General features: G+C 54.5%; 2 protein-coding genes across 4 annotated transcripts; one reads left to right on the plus strand and one right to left on the minus strand.

The window, feature by feature from the left end:
* Positions 1–1,244: 1,244 nt before the first annotated feature.
* Positions 1,245–8,707, plus strand: LOC135452222 (dual oxidase maturation factor 1-like). Of its 2 annotated transcripts, none has more exons than XM_064722127.1 (7): positions 1,245–1,448; positions 2,418–2,588; positions 3,417–3,474; positions 4,202–4,336; positions 4,497–4,710; positions 7,578–7,792; positions 8,349–8,707. In XM_064722127.1, exons 2-7 carry the CDS (start codon positions 2,442–2,444, stop codon positions 8,555–8,557), a joined length of 978 nt encoding a protein of 325 aa, XP_064578197.1. In that variant the 5' UTR covers positions 1,245–1,448; positions 2,418–2,441; the 3' UTR covers positions 8,558–8,707. The 2 variants fall into 2 exon arrangements, with proteins under 2 accessions (XP_064578197.1, XP_064578196.1); XM_064722126.1 differs by having other exon boundaries at positions 1,271–1,448; positions 2,434–2,588.
* Positions 8,708–10,443: 1,736 nt separating this feature from the next.
* DUOXA2 (dual oxidase maturation factor 2) lies at positions 10,444–18,012 on the minus strand. 2 transcript variants are annotated; one of them, XM_064721803.1, is made up of 7 exons: positions 17,941–18,012; positions 16,382–16,545; positions 15,369–15,426; positions 13,288–13,422; positions 12,914–13,127; positions 11,259–11,473; positions 10,444–10,881 (listed from the first exon to the last, which is right to left on the minus strand). In XM_064721803.1, exons 2-7 carry the CDS (start codon positions 16,526–16,528, stop codon positions 10,688–10,690), a joined length of 963 nt encoding a protein of 320 aa, XP_064577873.1. In that variant the 5' UTR covers positions 16,529–16,545; positions 17,941–18,012; the 3' UTR covers positions 10,444–10,687. The 2 variants fall into 2 exon arrangements, with proteins under 2 accessions (XP_064577873.1, XP_064577874.1); XM_064721804.1 differs by lacking the exon at positions 17,941–18,012 and adding an exon at positions 16,642–16,756.
* Between the last annotated feature and the right edge of the window lie 343 nt (positions 18,013–18,355).

Raw genomic sequence — 18,355 nt, forward strand, 5'->3', positions numbered from 1 at the left:
TTATTCCCTGTTGGAATACTCATTTTTACCTCCCTCTGCCAAGGGGGTGGTACCCAGCCAGCCCATTCACTGGGATGCAAACAAGAAGCATCCAGGGGATGGATATTTCCATCAGTTTCAGAGGGGAGATCCCAAACATGGGTCAGGGGAGTGTTTCTGCCCTGCTGGTCCTTCTCAGCATCAATACAACCTTCTTCAGCCAGCTGAAATGCCAAAGTAGAGGAGCAAACCCCAAAAACTTGAATTTCCGTGATCTCCATGCCATGGCCAGGTCACAAACCCGAGCACCTCCTGCACGATGGGGCTGGGAGCAGCCCTGGAGACCTTGCAGGACCTGCTCAGGGATGGAGCCAGGGCCACCTGGCCAGGCAGGGCCAGCCCTGCTGGGTGATCCAGCTGGGAACCCACCAGGAATGGGGGCTTGGACACCTCTGGTCCCACAGAGGGGCCTGGCAGCCCCAGGCTCTTCATGCCATGCGGAATTGGACTTTTTAAATGTTCTCCAAGAAAACTCCAGGAGGTGAAGCCGACCCTCCCCAGCTCCCCTTTGTGCCCTCACAGGAGCTGGGAGCTCTGGCTTAGTGTGAAAAACGCCAATCCCTGGTTTTTAAAATTGTAAAAGTTTAATAGTAATAAAATGGTTACAAAAATAGTAATACAATTAGAGTAATGATAATTTGGATAACTTGAATTAGGACAATATGAGACAATAGAGACAAAGAGTTATGGACAGTCTGGGTACCTTTTTCTGGGCGAGTCTGAAAAAGGACCCACGTTAACAGAGGATTAACCCTTAAAACCAACAGCCTGTTGCATATTCATACACCTCATACATGATGCATAAATTCCATTCAAACACAGGATTCTGTCTGGTCAGTGTCAGCTTCTTCCTCTGAATCCTAACAGCGCCTTCGGGGTGGGAAGAAGTTCGTTTCTTCTGAAAATGGAGCAATAAATTCTCTTTCTCTGAAAGATTCAGGTGTCCTGTGGCTGCTATCTTGCTGCAAGTCCTTTCTTTACAAAAAGTATCCTACATAGCATTGTTTCTATTTTAACAATTTTTATAACCTAAAACTATATTTAACACACCACTTAAGAGAATTAATACATCATTATTATTGTTACTTTCTACCACAACACATACAATATTAATTTAACATTTGCGAAAAGCCTATCATAAAATACACATTTTTCACACTTAGGCTGGATCGTCCAAGCACTTTGGGAGGCGGGCACTCCAAAAACCACCGGGAGCAGCGCAGCCAGGCTGGCTGCTCGCCCGCAGCCTTGGCAGGAGGAGGGAGCGGGCGGGCAGGCGGCGTCAGGGCTCATCCCGGAGCTTCCCGGAGCTTCCCAGCTCATCCCGGAGCATCCCAGCTCATCCCGGTTCATCCCGGTTCATCCCGGCTCATCCCGGAGCATCCCGGCGCTCCCATCCCGGCACCGAGGTAGGCTGGGCGTGGGGAAGGGGCTGGGGGTGTTCCTGCTGCCCCCATTCCCGGGGGATGCTGAGCAGCCCATTCCCAGCAGGAAAAGGAGCTGCTCAGGTGCTGGGGTGTAAAAGCAGCGTTCGGTGTCCGAGCTGGCTCCCGAGGGCTGGCACACCGGACTGGCAGTGTCCCTGTGCCCTCCGGGTTATCCCCGGGTGGTGAAGGGTTAACAGCGCAGGGCTCAGCCGTGTTTGTGCCGTGATTCACCCGGCAGCGGGGCCGGGCTGCTCCAAAGGAGCTGAACCAGCGAGGGTGGCTGGGACGGTGTTGGCAGGGGTCAGGGGATGAGGGAAGAGATGAGGATCTGACTTCGTGTTTCAGAAGGCTGATTCATTATTTTATAATATATATTACATTAAAACTATACTAAAATAGAAGAAAAGATTCTCCTCAGAAGGCTGGCTAAGAGTAGAAAAGAAAGAATGAAAACAAAGGCAGCTGCCCCAGACTCTCTCTCCCAGCCAGCTGGCTGTGATTGGCCATTAATTAGCAACAACCACATGAGACCAATCAAGGATCCACCTGTTGCATTCCACAGCAGCAGATAATCAATGTTTACATTTTGTTCCTGAGGCCTGTCAGCTTCTCAGGAGGAAAATTCCTAAGGAAAGGATTTTCATGAAAAGATGTCTGTGACAGGTGGGAGCACAGGGAACATTTTGGGGATGGAGAACAGATTGGAGTGAGCTGCCCAGTTGTGTTTGCTCACCTTGCTGTCCCTCCTTGGGGACAATCGAGCTTTGCAGCAGTGCCCTGGTGGCTCCAAGGCAGCTTGGCTGTGCAGGATGGAGGGTTCCTGATGAAGGAGATCCCTGAGTGTGGGATTGCAGTGCCCAGGGGCACAGGATGCTGAGTGGGACAAGGGGCAGGACACAGCTCTGTGGGGAAGGCTGACGGAGTGCATGTGTGGAGATGATTTTCTGCCAGTTTTGGGCCCTTCCAGGCAGCAAGATGACTCTGTGGAATGGCTCCTACCCCTTCTACCCCGGAGCCAATGCCTGCTTCCCCTTTGACACCACCCGGGCCGTCATTGTCACCGTGTTCCTCTCCATGCTGGCCACCTTCATCATCATCCTGCCGGGCATCCCAGGCAGGAGGGTAAGTGGAGGAGCAGGGGCACTTCAGACCTCTGCTCCCTGCCTGTGCATCCCACATTCCTCCTCTTCCCAGCCTCCAGAGCAGATTTGGCAAGCAAAGCTGCCTGGGGCTATGGCCAGAGCTCTGGGATCTCTGAATGCCATGGGGCTGAGGGAGCTCCAGCCCAACATGAGCACCAAACTCCACCAGCCCAGGTTTCTGAGGCTGCTAGAGCTGATCTTGGCTGGATTTCTCTGTGAAATTCTTTCAGCAGAGTGGAATGGCAGGGTGAGGCTCAGAGTTCTTACCCCACCTTGGCAGAGAGCTTGGTAAAAGAGGGAGGTGTGTACAGGGCATGTCCCAGCACTGCTCCCTGTGCCCCACAGACCCTGCTGGAGCCGCACCAGGGCTGGCTCTGTGCCTGCAGGGCTGCTTGAGGGGCTCCTGTCCCCAGGGGACACCCTACAAATGCCTGGTGGCTCCTTTTGTTACAGCTGTGGCCAGCTGTCAACACACTGAGGGTTTGGGTAAGGGTGGGAATTGCGGCTGAAGATTCTCAGAGGGAATGTTTCCAAACATCCCTTCCCAAAAAAAGGGCTGTCACAGCTTTCTCCAGTGGGTTCTTTAGATGATTTTCTTCCTCTGCCTGGATCTCCCTGCTGCCTCCCCCACCCCAGCAGGGTTGCCACAGGTACCCCCTGCCACCCACCCACCCAGCACATGGGTGACTCCCCAGGGCAGGGACAGGGCTGTTTCTCACCATTTCACCTTGCTAATGATGTGCTTGGTGCTGAGGTGCCCGTGGTAACCTCTGGCTGAGCCCTGTGACTCCTCTCTCCCCTCTTACAGAGGCTCCTGTGGTTCCTGCAGCTGGTGCTGGGGCTCTTCGTGGGAGCAGTGATCCTCAGTGAGTGCTGGGGGGCCCATGGAGGCCCAGAAATGGGGGGGAAAGGTGGGAGAGGGTGAAGGGATCACTCAAGGGCCAAGCCCAGCCCGTGGGATGAGCTCATGGGGAAGGTGGACACGTGTCCTGTGCGTGGGAGGTGGCTCCAGCCATGGTGGAAGGCACCAATCCATCTGCCTGGGGTCTGAAGATCAGTGGTCACCTCCAGGGCAGTCACCAAAGGCTCAACACCACCTTCCAGGGGGATCAGGGGCTCAGGGGCAAAGCAGTGCCCAGGCAGTGCCCACACATCACCCCACAGCCACCAGGGAGAGGATCTGTGCTGGGGCTGGGGAGAAACCAGCACAGGGGGGGCTTTGAGGGTCACTAATGGGTGATAATGAGGAGGGACACACAGGGATACAGGAATGACACACAGGGATACAGGAGGGACACACAGGGATACAGGAGGGACACACAGGGATACAGGAATGACATCCAAGGATACAGGAATGACATCCAAGGATACAGGTGGGGCACAGAGGGATACAGGACTGGCACACAGGGACACAGGAAGGACACACAGGGATATAGGGAGGACATCCAGGAGTTCTGCCCCTTGGGGCCCACAGCCCAGCCCTGGATTTGGGGTGAGCTAGGTGATGCTCAGGCCATGGTGACTGTCCTGGCAGGTGTTTCCAGCACCAGTCATCTTGCTGCCAGCTGTGACTAACCCCTGAGGTCTCCACAGATGTGCAGTTCACCAGAGACTGGGAGCGTGGCTGGGTGCAGGCCAACACCTCCTACAAGTCCTTCAGCCCTGCGCAGGTGAGCGCTGACATCGGGCTGCACATCGGCCTGGCCGGGCTCAACGTCACGCTCAGGGGTGAGTCTGTGTCCCCCTGTGCCCCTGGGCAGCGGCCCCAGCAGCTGCACAGCTGCCCTGCAGGGCCCTGGCAGTGTCTGGGCCCTGCTGTGCCCGCGCTGCTGCTGCGCTGGCAGTGCCCAGGGCTGGCACAGCGGAGCTCAGCCCGTGCCTCCCGCAGGAAACCCGGTGCAGCAGATCAACGAGACCATCAACTACAACGAGCACTTTTCCTGGAGCTTTGGGGAGGATTATGAGCTCAGCTACAGCCAGGGGCTGCACAGGGGGCTGCCCAGCCCCATCCTGTATGTGGCAGAGAAGTTCAGCGGGCAGAGCCCCTGCGGGGTGCACGGGCAGTACCGCATCGCCGGGCACTACGTGTCCCTCACCCTGTGGTGAGTTACAGCCCTGCCCTGCCCTGCCCTGGGGAGCACCAGGGACACCAAAGAGAGGTTTATGGAGCCACCCTTGTCACTGTAATGGTGCCACAGCCTCTCTGCAGGGTCTGGGGTTCTCATGCTTCCTGGCTTGTCACAGATTCCCAGAATTTTGGGATCATGGAGTGATTTGGGTTGGGTGGGATCTTAAAACTGATGTTGCTTTAACTCCTCACCATGGGCAGGGACACCTTCCATGATCCCAAGTTGCTCCAAGTCCCATCCAGCCTGGCCTGGAACATTTCCAAGGATCACTTCCCTAAATGTCTCCCATGTGAAGCCAGGACAGGCAGCCAGATCTTCGCTGGGCCTCACCACCCTCACAGGGAGGAATTCCTTCCCAATATCCCATCTAACCGTGCCCTCTGGCAGTGGGATGTTATTCATCCTCATCCTGTCCCTCCATCCCCTGTCCCCAGTCCCTCTCCAGCTCTCCTGGAGCCCCTTCAGGCTCTGAGGTTTCTCCAGAACCTTCTCTCCTCTCCCAGCACCCCCAGCTCTCCCAGCCTGGCTCCAGAGCAGAGGGGCTGCAGCCCTTGGGGCATCTTCTGTCCACGTCCTCCTCTTATGTGTCCTCTGCCTTGATGTCCAAAACTGCAGTCAGAAAATTTCATTGAGGGGAAAGCAGACACAGCTGTGGGGCTCATGGTTCCAGATCCCTCCAAAGGACCGAGATAGAACCCAAATTTAGACCCACTGTGTCTTCCTTTGCCTGTCCAAGTGGGCCCAGACCTGTCCCATGGTCAGGATGCTCCTCCCTGGGGAGGGACCATCAGGAGGGAGCTCATGGAGCTTGGAGCCTGGTGTGTGCTGTGATTGTGGGGTCCCAGGGCACCCCCACGAGTCTCAGAGGTCTTGGGAAAGGCACTGCAGGGTAGAGAGAGCCTTGCAATTCCCCCAGGAATGCAGGTTCCACATCCCTGTATCCATCTCTTTTCTCATGTTCAGGAAAAAAATTATCCCCACCCAAACATTCCTGTATTTCCAGGCAGAAATGTTCAACAAAACTTATTTTTTAGGGTTTTTTTTCCTTTGAATCAGAAATATTTGTTAGGCTCACCTTCCCAGGGAGCTGAATGCAAGCCCCAAGCACAGGGGTTTGGCAGCTGGATGCACTCCAGGTGCTGCTGGATCAGGTGTGGGCATGGCTAATGGTGCAGCTCTCCAAACAAAGGTGTCCCTGCATGCCATTGTCCCTGCATGCCATTGTCCCTCCATGCCATTGTCCCTCTGAACGCTGGGAACTGCCCAGGGGTGACCAGCTGTGGACAGCCACAAGAATCAGGAAAGAAGGCACTTGGCAGGACTGTTACAATCTGATTGTTAGGGACACCCTCTGCCCAAATGAGGGTGCAAATGAGGCCAAATGAGGGTGCAAATGAGGCCACGTGCTGAAGTCCATAGTACGGACGTTATGTTACAGGAAATATGCCGTAGACAAAGATGGAAAGAAATAGAAAAGAGAAACTGGGAAGAGAGAGAAAAATTAAGAAAGAAGAAATGACCCCCCGTGGTACCAGACAGTGTCCCATGGATGCTCCTTCCTGGGAAGGGAGGGGAGCATTCCAGCTGAGCCTGTTGTGTGAGGGAGGGCATTGGCACGGTGACAGACAGCACCCTGTGTGAAAAACGCCAGTCACTTGTTTTTTTAAAATTGTAAAAGTTTAATAGTAATAAAATGGTTATAAAAATAGTAATGCAATTAGAGTAATGATAATTTGGACAATTTGGATTAGGACAATATGAGACAATAAAGACAAAGAGTTACGGATGTCCGGATACCTTTTCTGGGCAGCACAAGCCTGAAAAAGGACCCACGTTAACAAAGGATTAACCCTTAAAAACAACAGCCTGTAGCAAATTCATACACCTCATACATGATGCATAAATTCCATTCAAACACAGGATTCTGTCTGGTCAGTGTCAGCTTCTTCCTTCTAATCCTAAAAGCACCTTCGAGGCAGGAAGAAGTTAGTTTCTTTTGATAAGAGAGCAACAAATTCTTTTTCTCTGAAAGATTCAGGTGTCCTGTGGCTGCTATCTCGGTGCAAGTACCTCATTCCTTTCTTTAAAAATCCCACTAGCATACTTCTCATTTTAACTACAAAAGTTGCCTTTTAATTACAACGCTGCATTTATTATTAAAACGTTAATACAGCACTACTAATCAATACATGAAAATACATATGGTAAATATTTGCATAGACCCATATAATATGCACTTTTCACACCCTGCCTCTCCAGGGGCTGCTTCTCACCAGCCTTCTCCCTCATCTGCCTCAAATCCCAGAGCTTCCTCCTCTTATGCACATCAGAGGGCTTGCCAGCACACACCCCAAAACTCTCCTTTCCCCAAATCCCCTCCTTCCCACCACACACCCAAAACCCCTCCTTTCCCCCCCTACAAAGCTCCTGCTGCCTCTGCAAATGGCCAAACGTTTGAGCTATTAAACACTCATATTTCAGATATTTCAGTCTCTCACAGGAACCTCCAGAGATTTCTACTCCAGGCCCACACCCAGAGCAGGGCTGATGCCAAAGCTGCACCAAGGTGCTTGGGGGGCTTCAGGAAATTCAATGCTGAACATTCCCAGGTGTGGAGATCCCTCTCCACTGCTGCAGGATGTGTCCCACAGCTCCACCACTCATGTCCTTACTCAGTTGTTTGGGTTGATCTCTAGATCAGATATCAGATATCTGCTGGAGCAAGGCCAGCTGGACCAGGTTGTCCATGGCTTCATCCCTCCTTTGGGATATGGAGAGCAGAGCCTGAGCAGATTCTCCAAGCCTGGTGTTTTGTGTTGTGTTTTGTGGTCCTTTTTCAGGCTGGCCTTTTGCACATGGCTCATTTCCATCCTGCTCTTCTCCATGTCCATCCTGCTCTACGGCGGGCAGATGCTCCTGCTCACTGGCACGCTGATCCTCTCCTCCCTGCTGCTCTTCTCCACTGCCAGGAACAGCCTGAGGTGCCCCATCCAGTTTGGCCCAGTTTCCTTGAGGACAGACTATGGGGAGTCCTTCTGGCTGGCGTTGGCCACAGGTGAGTGCTCAGCCTGCTTCTGGGGCTCTCCGCCTCCATCCCTGCACAGGGGATGGCCCTCAGCACCTCTTCCCTTCCTTCTCCATGGCTGGCCACAGAAAATGATCATTTCAGGTTAGAAGATTTTGGATTAGAATTATCAAGGTTGAGGAGAGAGAGAGATGAGCAGTGCAGAGAATTGAATGTTTGAAGTTGCCTGCTGGATAGAGATTCCCTCTCCTCTCAGGACTTGCAGCAATTGCTTCCTTTGCTCAAACCAGAATTTTCCATGTCACAACATCACCTCCAGGGAGAGCAGCTCTTTCCCAGTAGCAGGTGATAACTAAATCCCCTGGTGCTCCTGTTCTTCAGGCTAAACAAACCCAAATTCTCCAGCCTTTCCCTGTGCATGGTGCTCCCCATCCATAATTGACCTCTCTTTTGTGCTGGAGAGCCTTCAGTGATGCCAGAATCGAGGTGGGGAAGGAGAAAAAGCCTTTTCCTGCCTGCTGGGTGATGCCACATGCCCCTGGTGTGCAGCTGGGCCCTGCAGGGCTGTCTCTCTGTGTGTTTGCAGGGCTGCTGTGCCTGCTCCTGGGGCTGGCCATCATCATCCTCAACGCTGTGCAGCCCCAGAAGCTGAAGCTCATCTTCAGCCTGGACAGGAACAACGAGGAGGAGCAGTGGGAGCAGCCCTGGCTGCCAGCCCAGCCCAGCTGCTCTGCACAGGGCAGCTTCATGGTCCCCCTTGGGGAGCTGTGCCCTGGGACAGCCACCCGGCTCTGAGGCACAGGGGACAGGGCAGGGCTGCAGGGGCTGCTCCTGAACCCACCAAATCCATCAGGAGCAACAGCTGGGAAGGGACAGGACAAGGACCAAGGGATGAGAATATCCAGAGCTGAAAAAGTGTTTCAAATACAACTGGTTTTGTTGGTTTTGGGTGGTTTTTTGGTTGTGTTTTTTCTTTTTTGTTTTACTGCCATCCCAACAAACCCCGAGTCCTCCCCAGCATACAGAGATTAAATCAGAACAAACTGGGGACAAAACAAGTAACTGCAGAGTCACAGCGATGAACCAAAGGAAAAGCAGAGCCCACAAGTGCCCCTAACCCTGAAGACCTTTAAAAATCCCCCTGCCCTTGGATGCTGCCCCACCAGCAGGCAGGAGGCTGAGATGGAGCTGTGCCCCCTGTACCCCATATCTGCTCTCAGTGTGAAAGGAGGAGCAGGATGGCAGAGAGAACACAATTGAGGAGGATGATGGAGGAACCAGACCAGGAGGGAGGAGGAGTTGGGAAAGGAGGATCAACAGTGCCTTGGAGAGCAGCTGGAACTCATTAGGGAGAGCTGAGCAGCACCTCCAGTCTGGGTTCCTCCTGGGCTCCTCATGGCAAAGGTTCCTCAGTGGGTTTCTTAGCCCCTGAAATCTGCCAAGGAGACATTTGTCCCCATGGGAAGGAAATGCTGCTGCTGGGGGCTTGGCAGGATTGACCTCCAGATGTGCCCCATGGTCCCTTCTTAACAAACCAGCCCCCTAAATGTCCACATGGAGTGCTTCAAAGGAGAGGGGTTTTAGTAAAGTTTTATTGAAAATAATTCCTGTGCAGAACAAACCACATTAGTGACACACAAACATCATCCGACACAAATGAGTAACTTGCCAGCAAGGATCTCAGGAAGAAAAGTCAAAATATTGAAATGATGTAGTTTACAGTTAATTGGAATGAAGGTGCCCAGGCTTCCAGCATTCAGATATGGAATCCCAGAATAGTTTGGGTTGGAAGGGGTCTTAAAGCTCATCTTGTTCCCAGCAAGGGCAGGGATATCTTCCAGTGTCTCAGGTTGCTCCAAGCCTGGCCTGGAACATTTTCTGGGATGGGGCAGCCACAGCATCTCTGGGCACCCTGTGCCAGGGCCTCATGACTCTCACAAGGAGGAATTCCTTCCCAATATCCCATCTGCTCCCTGGCAGTGGGAAGTTATTCCTCCTCATCCTGTCCCTCCATCCCTTGGCCCCAGTCCCTCTCCAGCTCTCCTGGAGCCCCTTCAGCCCCTTCAGGCCCTGCAGGGGCTCTGAGGTTTCCCTGGAGCCTTCTCCTGCCCAGGGGAGCACCCCCAGCTCTCCCAGCCTGGCTCCAGAGCAGAGGGGCTGCACCCTCAGAGCATCTCCGTGGCCTCCTCTGGGCTCCCCAGCAGCTCTGTGTCCTCTCTGGAGGCAGCTCTGCAGGTGGGGTCTCACCTGAGTGGGGCAGAAGGATGGAATCCTTCCCTCCCCTCCATCCCAGCCAGTCTGAGTGTGCTCCAGCTGGACAGGGATTCATTCCCCACTCTCCTTCCTCTCCTTATGGCATCCTTTCGGCCCACACTAGGCTACAATTTCATCTAATAAGGGCCAAATTTGAAGGTGAAAAGGATCAAATCAGCACATCCCCCTCAGCAGGCTCCATGGTACATTCACTCAGTGTTTGTTTCTGGAGCAGGCTTTTTATTCCAGCTCCTGCAGAAGCTGGATCCATACCTGGCTTTCCTGGATACACCTAAACCAAAAAACGTCATGTTTGGGGAAGAAATGACCAGGTTTAACCCCAGGCTTTTGGAGTGGCAGGTGCTCCCAGGCAGAAATGTGAGCCATGAGCTGTTTCTCAGTGTCAGTGGGAACAGACCCTTGGAGAATGGAGCAGGAAGGACATGGATTCCTCCTGGGACAGCGTGCCCAGGTGGGTGTGCAGCCCCAGTCTCAGCGAGCTGCTCTGGCACAGATCACAGGAGACACAGCCTGGGAAGGGCTTGCCAGCAAGGACCCATCCCAGAGTGGGTTCAAAGGCAGCTGGATGGGGAAATGCATCTCTGGGGACATCAAGGAGGATTTGTTCTGCCCTTTTGGGTCCATCCTCAGGGGAAGAGTGAGGATTTTCTGCTAGACACTGTTGATTTCAGTGTGCTCAGAGGGAGACTGGCTCTTGCTCACAAAGTGAGGGTTGATGAACACCTCAGGCAGCTCCTGGTGCTCCTCTGCTTTGTCCTCACGGAGATCAAAGAAAGTTTTCAGCAGGTCCAGGTTGAGGTGGTGCATTGCCACGACGGTGGTCCCAGCCACCAAACAGAGCAGGCCTGGAACAAACACACACTCTGATGGGGTCCTGTCACCCCAGCAGTGTCCCCACCCCTTGTAGGATTGTCCCCTGCCAGAGGACAATGCCTTTGCTTATGGAAGGTGGCCTTCCATTGCATGAGCTGCTCTGAGCATCCTTAATGCCCAGGCACAGGTCTGAAAACCCAGGAGGGTGATCCCAAAGTCTTTGCACACCTCAGGAGCTGTGAAAGCCTTGAGATGAGGATGGTGCTTGTCCTTTTCCCACCCCTCCTCACACCTCTGCCAGGATCTGCACGCCAAGGCCCAGGCTGGGGCTCTGGGGAGATGCACATCCCATTTTGGGGGGCAGCCCTGGGACTCAGGGATGTTTCCTGGGGCACCCCAATGCTCTCACCAACTGCCAGCATGAGCCAGAAGGATCCCCCATAGGCCACGTGCAGGGTGCTGCTCCCAATCTGGATGGGGCACATCGGGGAGTTCCTCACGGTGGAGAAGGAGAGCAGGGAGAAGATCATGAAGGCCCCTGTGGCCAGGAGCATGTATCCTCCATAAACCAGGGCGGGCATGGAGAGCAGGATGTTGGAGATGATCCACGTGCAAAAGGCGACCCTGGAGGCAGGAGGAGACCAAGGGATGAGTGGTGAGAGTGCCATGGGTTAGGGTGCTCTGTGTGAGGATTTCCATGTGTTGGGAGCACTCTGGGCTCCAGGAGCACTGCAGGAGGAGGAGAAGCAGGCAGGAATGATCCCTAATCCCCAGGCTGAGCAAGTGCACGTGCAAGGCTCACATTGCTCCATCCAGAAGCACAAACACAGATCTCCTCCTCACATTGCTCAGCCCACACACAGCTCAAGGAGGCTGTGGCAGCCCCTCAGAGCATCTGGACCACCCCAGCTACCTGCCCTGCCACACATGGGGCAGCCTGGTCCCTGAGAGCAGCACCAGGACTGGGATGAGTGCAGGAGCAGGCAAAGGCCATGAGCAGTAGCTCTGCACTTGCTGAGGAGCTGGGCTACAGAGGAAAGCCTCAGCTATGGGCCAGGAGCTCTTGCTCCATGGTAAACCAGGCTCCTTCCCTATTTCCGTGTCCTGCTGTCTGTCACACATTTTTATGAAAAAATCTTTTAAAGGATTTTTCCTCCTGAGAAGCAGGAGGCGCCCTCAGGAACAAAATGTAAACATTGATTATCTGCTGCTGTGGAATGCAACAGGTGCATCTGTGATTGGTCTCATGTGGTTGTTTCTAATTAATGGCCAATCACAGTCAGCTGGCTCAGACTCTCTGTTCCAGACACAAACCTTTGTTATCATTCCTTCTTTTGCTACTCTTAGCCAGCCTTTAGAGGAAATCCTTTCTTCTATTCTTTTAGTACAGTTTTAATAGAATATATATTATAAAATAATAAATCAAGCCTTCTGAAACATGGAGTCAGATCCTCATCTCTCCCCTCATCCCCAGACCCCCATGAACACTGTCACAAGCTGTCAAACCCCAGGCAGGGACAGCAGCCCTGCAATGGTTCGTGATGGCCAGCACGTGGTGGAAGCTGGTCCCCATCTCCTGCCAGCTGGGACAGCTCTCCCCCAGCCCAAACGGGCACTGACAGATCTCTGACCTTGCCAAAGAGTCGAGATCAGCTCCACAATAACAGCAGCAGGAACTTTTCCCCACTGGATCCAATCTTAGGTACAAAACCCACTCACGGGTAGGGCTGGGAGAGTCCTTCATGGGCCTCTCTGGGCCACCAAGGACAGCAGCTCCAACTCCATCCATGGGGAGGGAGTCCTGCCACACCACAGCAGGGACCTGCAGCACGTTCCTCTCTCCTCTGCCCACCCTTTGGGTTTTTCCAGCAGGGAGAACCTGAACTTCTCCTCTGCTCATCCCAAAGTGTCTACAGTGCCCGGCAGGGCCCCCTCCATGCACACAGCTTCCCTCCTGACAGGATGCAATCCCACCCATCCCAAAGGCCATGGGGAAGGGCAGCCAGGCTCCCCACACCCCTGTGCTGGCAGCAGGACAGGACAGGGCAGGGCAGGAGGGCTCACCAGAGCATGGCTGAGGCGTAGTGCCCGGCGATGCGGTACTGCCCGTGCACCCCGCAGGGGCTCTGCCCGCTGAACTTCTCTGCCACGTACAGGATGGGGCTGGGCAGCCCCCTGTGCAGCCCCTGGCTGTAGCTGAGCTCATAATCCTCCCCAAAGCTCCAGGAAAAGTGCTCGTTGTAGTTGATGGTCTCGTTGATCTGCTGCACCGGGTTTCCTGCGGGAGGCACGGGCTGAGCTCTGCTGTGCCAGCCCTGGGCACTGCCAGCGCAGCAGCAGCGTGGGCACAGCAGGGCCCAGACACTGCCAGGGCCCTGCAGGGCAGCTGTGCAGCTGCTGGGGCCGCTGCCCAGGGGCACAGGGGGACACAGACTCACCCCTGAGCGTGACGTTGAGCCCGGCCAGGCCGATGTGCAGCCCGATGTCAGCGCTCACCTGCGCGGGGCTGAAGGACTTGTAGGAGGTGTTGGCCTGCACCCAGCCACGCTCCCAGTCCCCTGTGAACTGCACAACTGCCAGGAAAAATGAAGCTGGGGTTAAAGCAGGCCCAGGCTTTGCTGTGCTCAAGGGGAGAATCACAGGTGAGTGGCAGCATTCCCACCATGGCACTGGGAGGGAGTGTTGGGAGGGCAGGAATGCTGATTCAGCCACCAGGACGTGCCCCAACCAGCTCCCACACCCTGCAGAGCTCGGGTCCTCCCCTTGCTAAGCATCCACTCCCTGGATCCGGGAACAGCAGGGCTCTGATCCCCAGGCATGGACATCCTGATCTGATCCCTCCCTGGACATCCTCTGCAGAGCTTCCCTGCCAGCTGCCCACCATGGCAAGCACCACAGCAGCCAGGGTTCAGAGATGAGCCACAGGAACAGGGGTGAGTCTCATTTCCCACATCCAGCTCCCTGAATTGCATTATTAGTGAATAGTAAAGGTCATTGTCAAAAGGAGAGGTGGAGACGGGTGGGAAGTGCCATCACAACTTGGGCAGCCATTCCAGCTCGGAAAAAAAGAAAAATTGGATTTTTTTTCTGGTATTGTCTTTGGGAACAAGGTATCTTTTTGGAAGCACTTCCACTTTGCAGTGGGCTTCATTTTCCAATGAAGGTAAAGCCGATGGTTTGATGCTAGGCTGAACAAAACCCTCCTGAGAAAATGTTCAGTTGCTGAGTCAACTTGTGAGGGCACTGATGCAGTGGGAGCTCCACAGGAATGTTTCTGGCTGCAAGGGTGAGTGTGCCCTGCTGCTGCCAGACGGAAACTCTGACGCTGCCTCAGGAACAGTGTGTTCCTCCCTGTGCCCCAGCAGAGCCCTGTCCCACAGTGGGGCTGTGCCTCTGCAGGGCTGGGCTGTGGTGGCATCTCCCAGACCCTGGGATGGTCCCTGTGCCCCTCAGCTGGTCCCAGCCTGGCTGCCTAATCAAGTCAGAGCTGAATCTTTAGGTCATCATTTTAGGTCATCTGAGTCCATCTTGTCCTTCACAGCAGGAAGGATGCTTTGATTTAGGGTCAGGGCTGGTTTCTCTTGCCACCTGGCATCTTTTGTCCCCTCAGTATATCTTTTCTTACCCATCCTGTTGCCCAGAGCTGGAAATCCCACTGCCTGGTTTCCACCATCAGTTATTACAGAAGATTTCCTGGTTTTTACTAAATTAAATCCTCACCTTCATCTCCTCTGACCTTGCTCCTTGGGAGGTGTTTACCCCACCACTTCAATCTCTGCCCTGCCTGTGCTTTATTCCAACCTGCTCCCTCCACATCACTGCCAGGCTCCTCACAATCTCCACAAACACGCCTGGCTGCAGCACAAGAGGGCTCACAGAGTGGGGGGAATAATGGAAAACTGGTGAGGAGGACTGCAAACACATCAAGCAGTGTGTAGAAAACCCCAGAGATCACAGTGAGCACTGTCTAGCCCTGTGTGTTGGGGAAGAGGAGCACCTATTGAACAAGGGAAGATCAAAGCACATCAGTGAGCTACACCTGCACAAATTCCTGCAAACCAGGTGCAAACAGCAGGTTTGGTGACCCTTGGTGCCAGTGCCCTCCTTGTCTCTACCCAGTGCTGCTCTGGGGGTCCCTTGGAGGGCAGGGTAATGAGAATAAACCTGCTCTCTGCATTTCATCCATGCCTTTGTGGTTGTTCCTGCACCCTGCCTGTGTCAGGTACACACAGCTGGAGGAACACGGGGCTGTGCAGCCTGGTGGAGCTGGGGCTGCTTGAGTTACACCAGCAAAACTCCCAGAAATTACCACAGGCACCTCCAGGCACCCTCAGCCCAGGGAAGGGAAAAGGAAAGGAAGGGAAAGCCATTTTGGGAACTGTGTGACTGCTTTGCAGAGCAAGGCTAAGGCAGACTCCACGACCAGCAGTGGTTGTGCCCCTCAGCTCCCATTTCCCAGCCCCAGGGTTCAATCCTTCCCCCAGAGCCATCCAAACCCGAGGGGCTGCCCTGCACTCACCGACAATCACCAGTCCCACGAAGAGGCTGAGGAGAACACGGAGAGTCCAGTACAGCCTCTGCAGGGAGAGAGGTGGGACATGAGGCAGCAGGAACAGCAGGAACAGCCCTGCCTCTGCTCCTGCCTCTCCCTGAACCCCAGAGCCGCCCATCCTTGGATTCCCGGCACCCAGAGCCCCCATCCCCGGGGTTCCAGCACCCAGAGCCGCCCATGCCCAGGAGGGTCCCGGCACCCAGAGCCCCCATCCCCGGGGTCCCGGCATGCGGGGTACCCCATGGCCGGAGTCCCAGAGCCCCCATGCCCGGGGTCCCAACACCCATCCCCGGGGTCCCAGCATGCGGGGTATCCCACGCCCGGGGTTCCAGCACCCAGAGCCCCCATCCCCGGGGTCCCAGCACCCATGCCCGGAGTCCCAGCATGCAGGGCACCCCATGCCCGGGGTCCCAGCACCCATCCCGGGGTCCCAGTATGCGGGGTATCCCACGCCCGGGGTTCCAGCACCCAGGAGCGCCCATGCCCGGGGTTCCAGCACCCAGAGCCGCCATCCCCGGGGTCCCAGCACCCATGCCCGGGGTCCCAGCATGTGGAGCACCCCATGCCCAGGGTCCCAGAAGCCAGGGCCGCCCATGCCCAGGAGGGTCCCAGCACCCAGGGCACCCCATCCCTGGGTCCCAGCATGCGGGGAACCCCGTGCCCAGGGTCCCAGCACCCAGAGCCACCCATGCCCGGGAGAGTCCCAGCACCCAGAGCCCCCATGCCCGGGGTCCCAGCACCCAGAGCCCCCATGCCCGGGAGGGTCCCAGCATATGGAGCACCCCATACCCGGGGTCCCAGAACCCAGGGCCGCCCATGCCGGGGGTCCTGGCACCCAGGGCCGCCCATGCCCAGGAGGGTTCCAGCACCCAGGGCACCCCATCCCTGGGTCCCAGCACGCGGGGTATCCCATGCCCAGGGTCCCAGAACCCAGAGCCCCCATGCCCGGGGTCCCAGCACCCATGCCCGGGGTCACTCACCGCCCGGCCGCGGATGCCCGGGATGATGAGCAGGAAGCAGCAAGCCAGCGTGAGGAACACCACGGTGACTATGATGGTGCTGATGTCAAACACGGCAGCCTTCCTGTGCTGCGGGTAGAAGGGGTAGACGCCGTCGAACAGAGTCATCCTGCACCTCCAGGAGCCTGCGGGACAGAGCTGTGACTCCCTGTGCTGCCCTGCCCGGGTGCCTCCGGCCAGTGGTGGCTCCGTTCTGGAATAACCAGCTGAGGGAGGTGCACCTGAAGGGTCCCCAGAGGGACAAGGAAATGTGACGCTGGCAGCAAGGCGGGCAGAGCGCTCAGAACACTCCCAGCAGAGCACACGCCACCCAAATCCATCCTGGAGCAGAGAGGAGGTGCCTGGGGCAGGCCCAGCAGCCTCAGGGGCCGTGGCACCCCAGCAGACACCAGCCCTGGTCCTGAGGAGCAGCCCCAGAGCAGGAACCTGTCGAGCAGCTCCTGCCTGCACAGGGCCAGGCCTTTCTTTCCTCCTTGGGGTGGAAGTGCCCAAGCCCACTGGGGGAACTTCCCAGTGGGCAAAGAACGCAGAAGTGTTTTCCTTCAAAATGACAAGGAACCACTGAAAACGTGGATTTCACAATAGCAAAATGAACCCCAGCCAGGGGCCAGCAGTGCCAAGTGGAACAAAGCCCATTTCGCCCATTCCTGCCCATTTCCTCCAAGAAGATTTTCCCCAGGAGATGCTGGTCTGATGAAGGAGGAAGAGGAAGGATTGGTCCTGCACGTGGCTGAGGGGGGCCAGAAGCAGCCCCCGTTCCCAGCATGAGGGTCCAAAGAACACTCAAAACTCTATCAGCACATCTCAAGGCTGAAGGACTCTATCAGCACACCTCAAGGCTAAAGGAAGCTGAATGATATAAAATTAAAAGGTGCGTGTGATTCACACAGATGACCTTGACCTTCCTCTGGCACTCCACTTCCAGCAATTACACACCTTATTCTTGTGCCTGCGTTAGATCTTCTCTACCAAAACATAATATGCTTAGTCCTCTTGTTTTGCTCATTTAATAGCCTCTCTGCATGTCACTGCCCCAGGAAGTTTGGGAATGCCAGAGCTGATCTGACTCGTGTCCAAGCAGTATTTTTTTCTGTTCCTGTACAGAGCAGGTGATTTTATTCTCATTTTCCAAAAACCAGTTTAAATCATATTTTTGGGTAAGATCCAACCCAGAACAATTCAGCCACAAAAAGCTGGTCCCAAATCCCTGGAGGTGAGTGGGGACAACAATAATTATCATAAAACAGTTTGTTTAGGCAGCTCAATTGCTTTTCAATACATAAAGCAATATTTGATTTGAGAATAATTTTCTGTCCAGCAACCCAGATAATAACAGCAAAGACTGGAACAGAGGCTGGGATTTTACAATGGCTCTGAATTTAACTTGACTGCTACAGACTGACAGAGCTGTTGTGTGCTTTTAAAAATCTTTTTTGGGGCTATTTTGCTGTAACAGCTTTGGGTTTATTTCTTGGAAAGCCAAACCTGGAGAAAGGCAGCCTTCAAGTGTATTGATTTACCTGGCAAGAGGAGCTGCAGCTGATTCCTGATGCTCCTGACACCCAGCAAAAGTGCCCACAAAACAGTCAGAGCTGCTGCAAGAAAAGAAATAAATGAGCAGTTTAACCTAGGACAGATTAAATAATAATGGCTTGAATTCCACTTGTCCTGGTACCTTTGCCCAAATTTCCTATGAGATACAATGAAGCAGGAAACATTTCCAAGTGTAAATTCACAAAACACAACTCGTCAGAGCTGAAAACTTTAAAAACCAGAACATAGCATGGAGAATGCGGTCTTGTTAAATTTCAATTTAGATTTCAACCAACACCAATGGATGTTTGCATTTCTGTATGTTTGGACTCGTTTTATAGAGAATTTCCAGGGAAACAACTCTGAATGTCTGTCCTTCTTTCTCCATTGATTGCCCTTCCG

This window comes from Zonotrichia leucophrys, chromosome 10, assembly GCF_028769735.1.
Source record: "Zonotrichia leucophrys gambelii isolate GWCS_2022_RI chromosome 10, RI_Zleu_2.0, whole genome shotgun sequence".
NCBI classification, from domain to species: domain Eukaryota; kingdom Metazoa; phylum Chordata; class Aves; order Passeriformes; family Passerellidae; genus Zonotrichia; species Zonotrichia leucophrys.

Bases quoted from the DNA above. Each gene is read 5' to 3' on its own strand.
- LOC135452222 (XM_064722127.1), top strand. From the start codon at position 2,442: ATGACTCTGTGGAATGGCTCCTACCCCTTCTACCCCGGAGCCAATGCC. The intron at 3,475-4,201 runs GTGAGTGCTGGG...AGGTCTCCACAG, and splicing joins CGTGGGAGCAGTGATCCTCA to ATGTGCAGTTCACCAGAGAC. The intron at 4,711-7,577 runs GTGAGTTACAGC...GTCCTTTTTCAG, and splicing joins TACGTGTCCCTCACCCTGTG to GCTGGCCTTTTGCACATGGC.
- DUOXA2 (XM_064721803.1), bottom strand. From the start codon at position 16,528: ATGACTCTGTTCGACGGCGTCTACCCCTTCTACCCGCAGCACAGGAAG. The intron at 13,423-15,368 runs GTGAGTGCAGGG...TTTTCCTGGCAG, and splicing joins CGTGGGACTGGTGATTGTCG to TTGTGCAGTTCACAGGGGAC. The intron at 11,474-12,913 runs GTGAGCCCTCCT...TCCTGCCTCCAG, and splicing joins TACGCCTCAGCCATGCTCTG to GGTCGCCTTTTGCACGTGGA.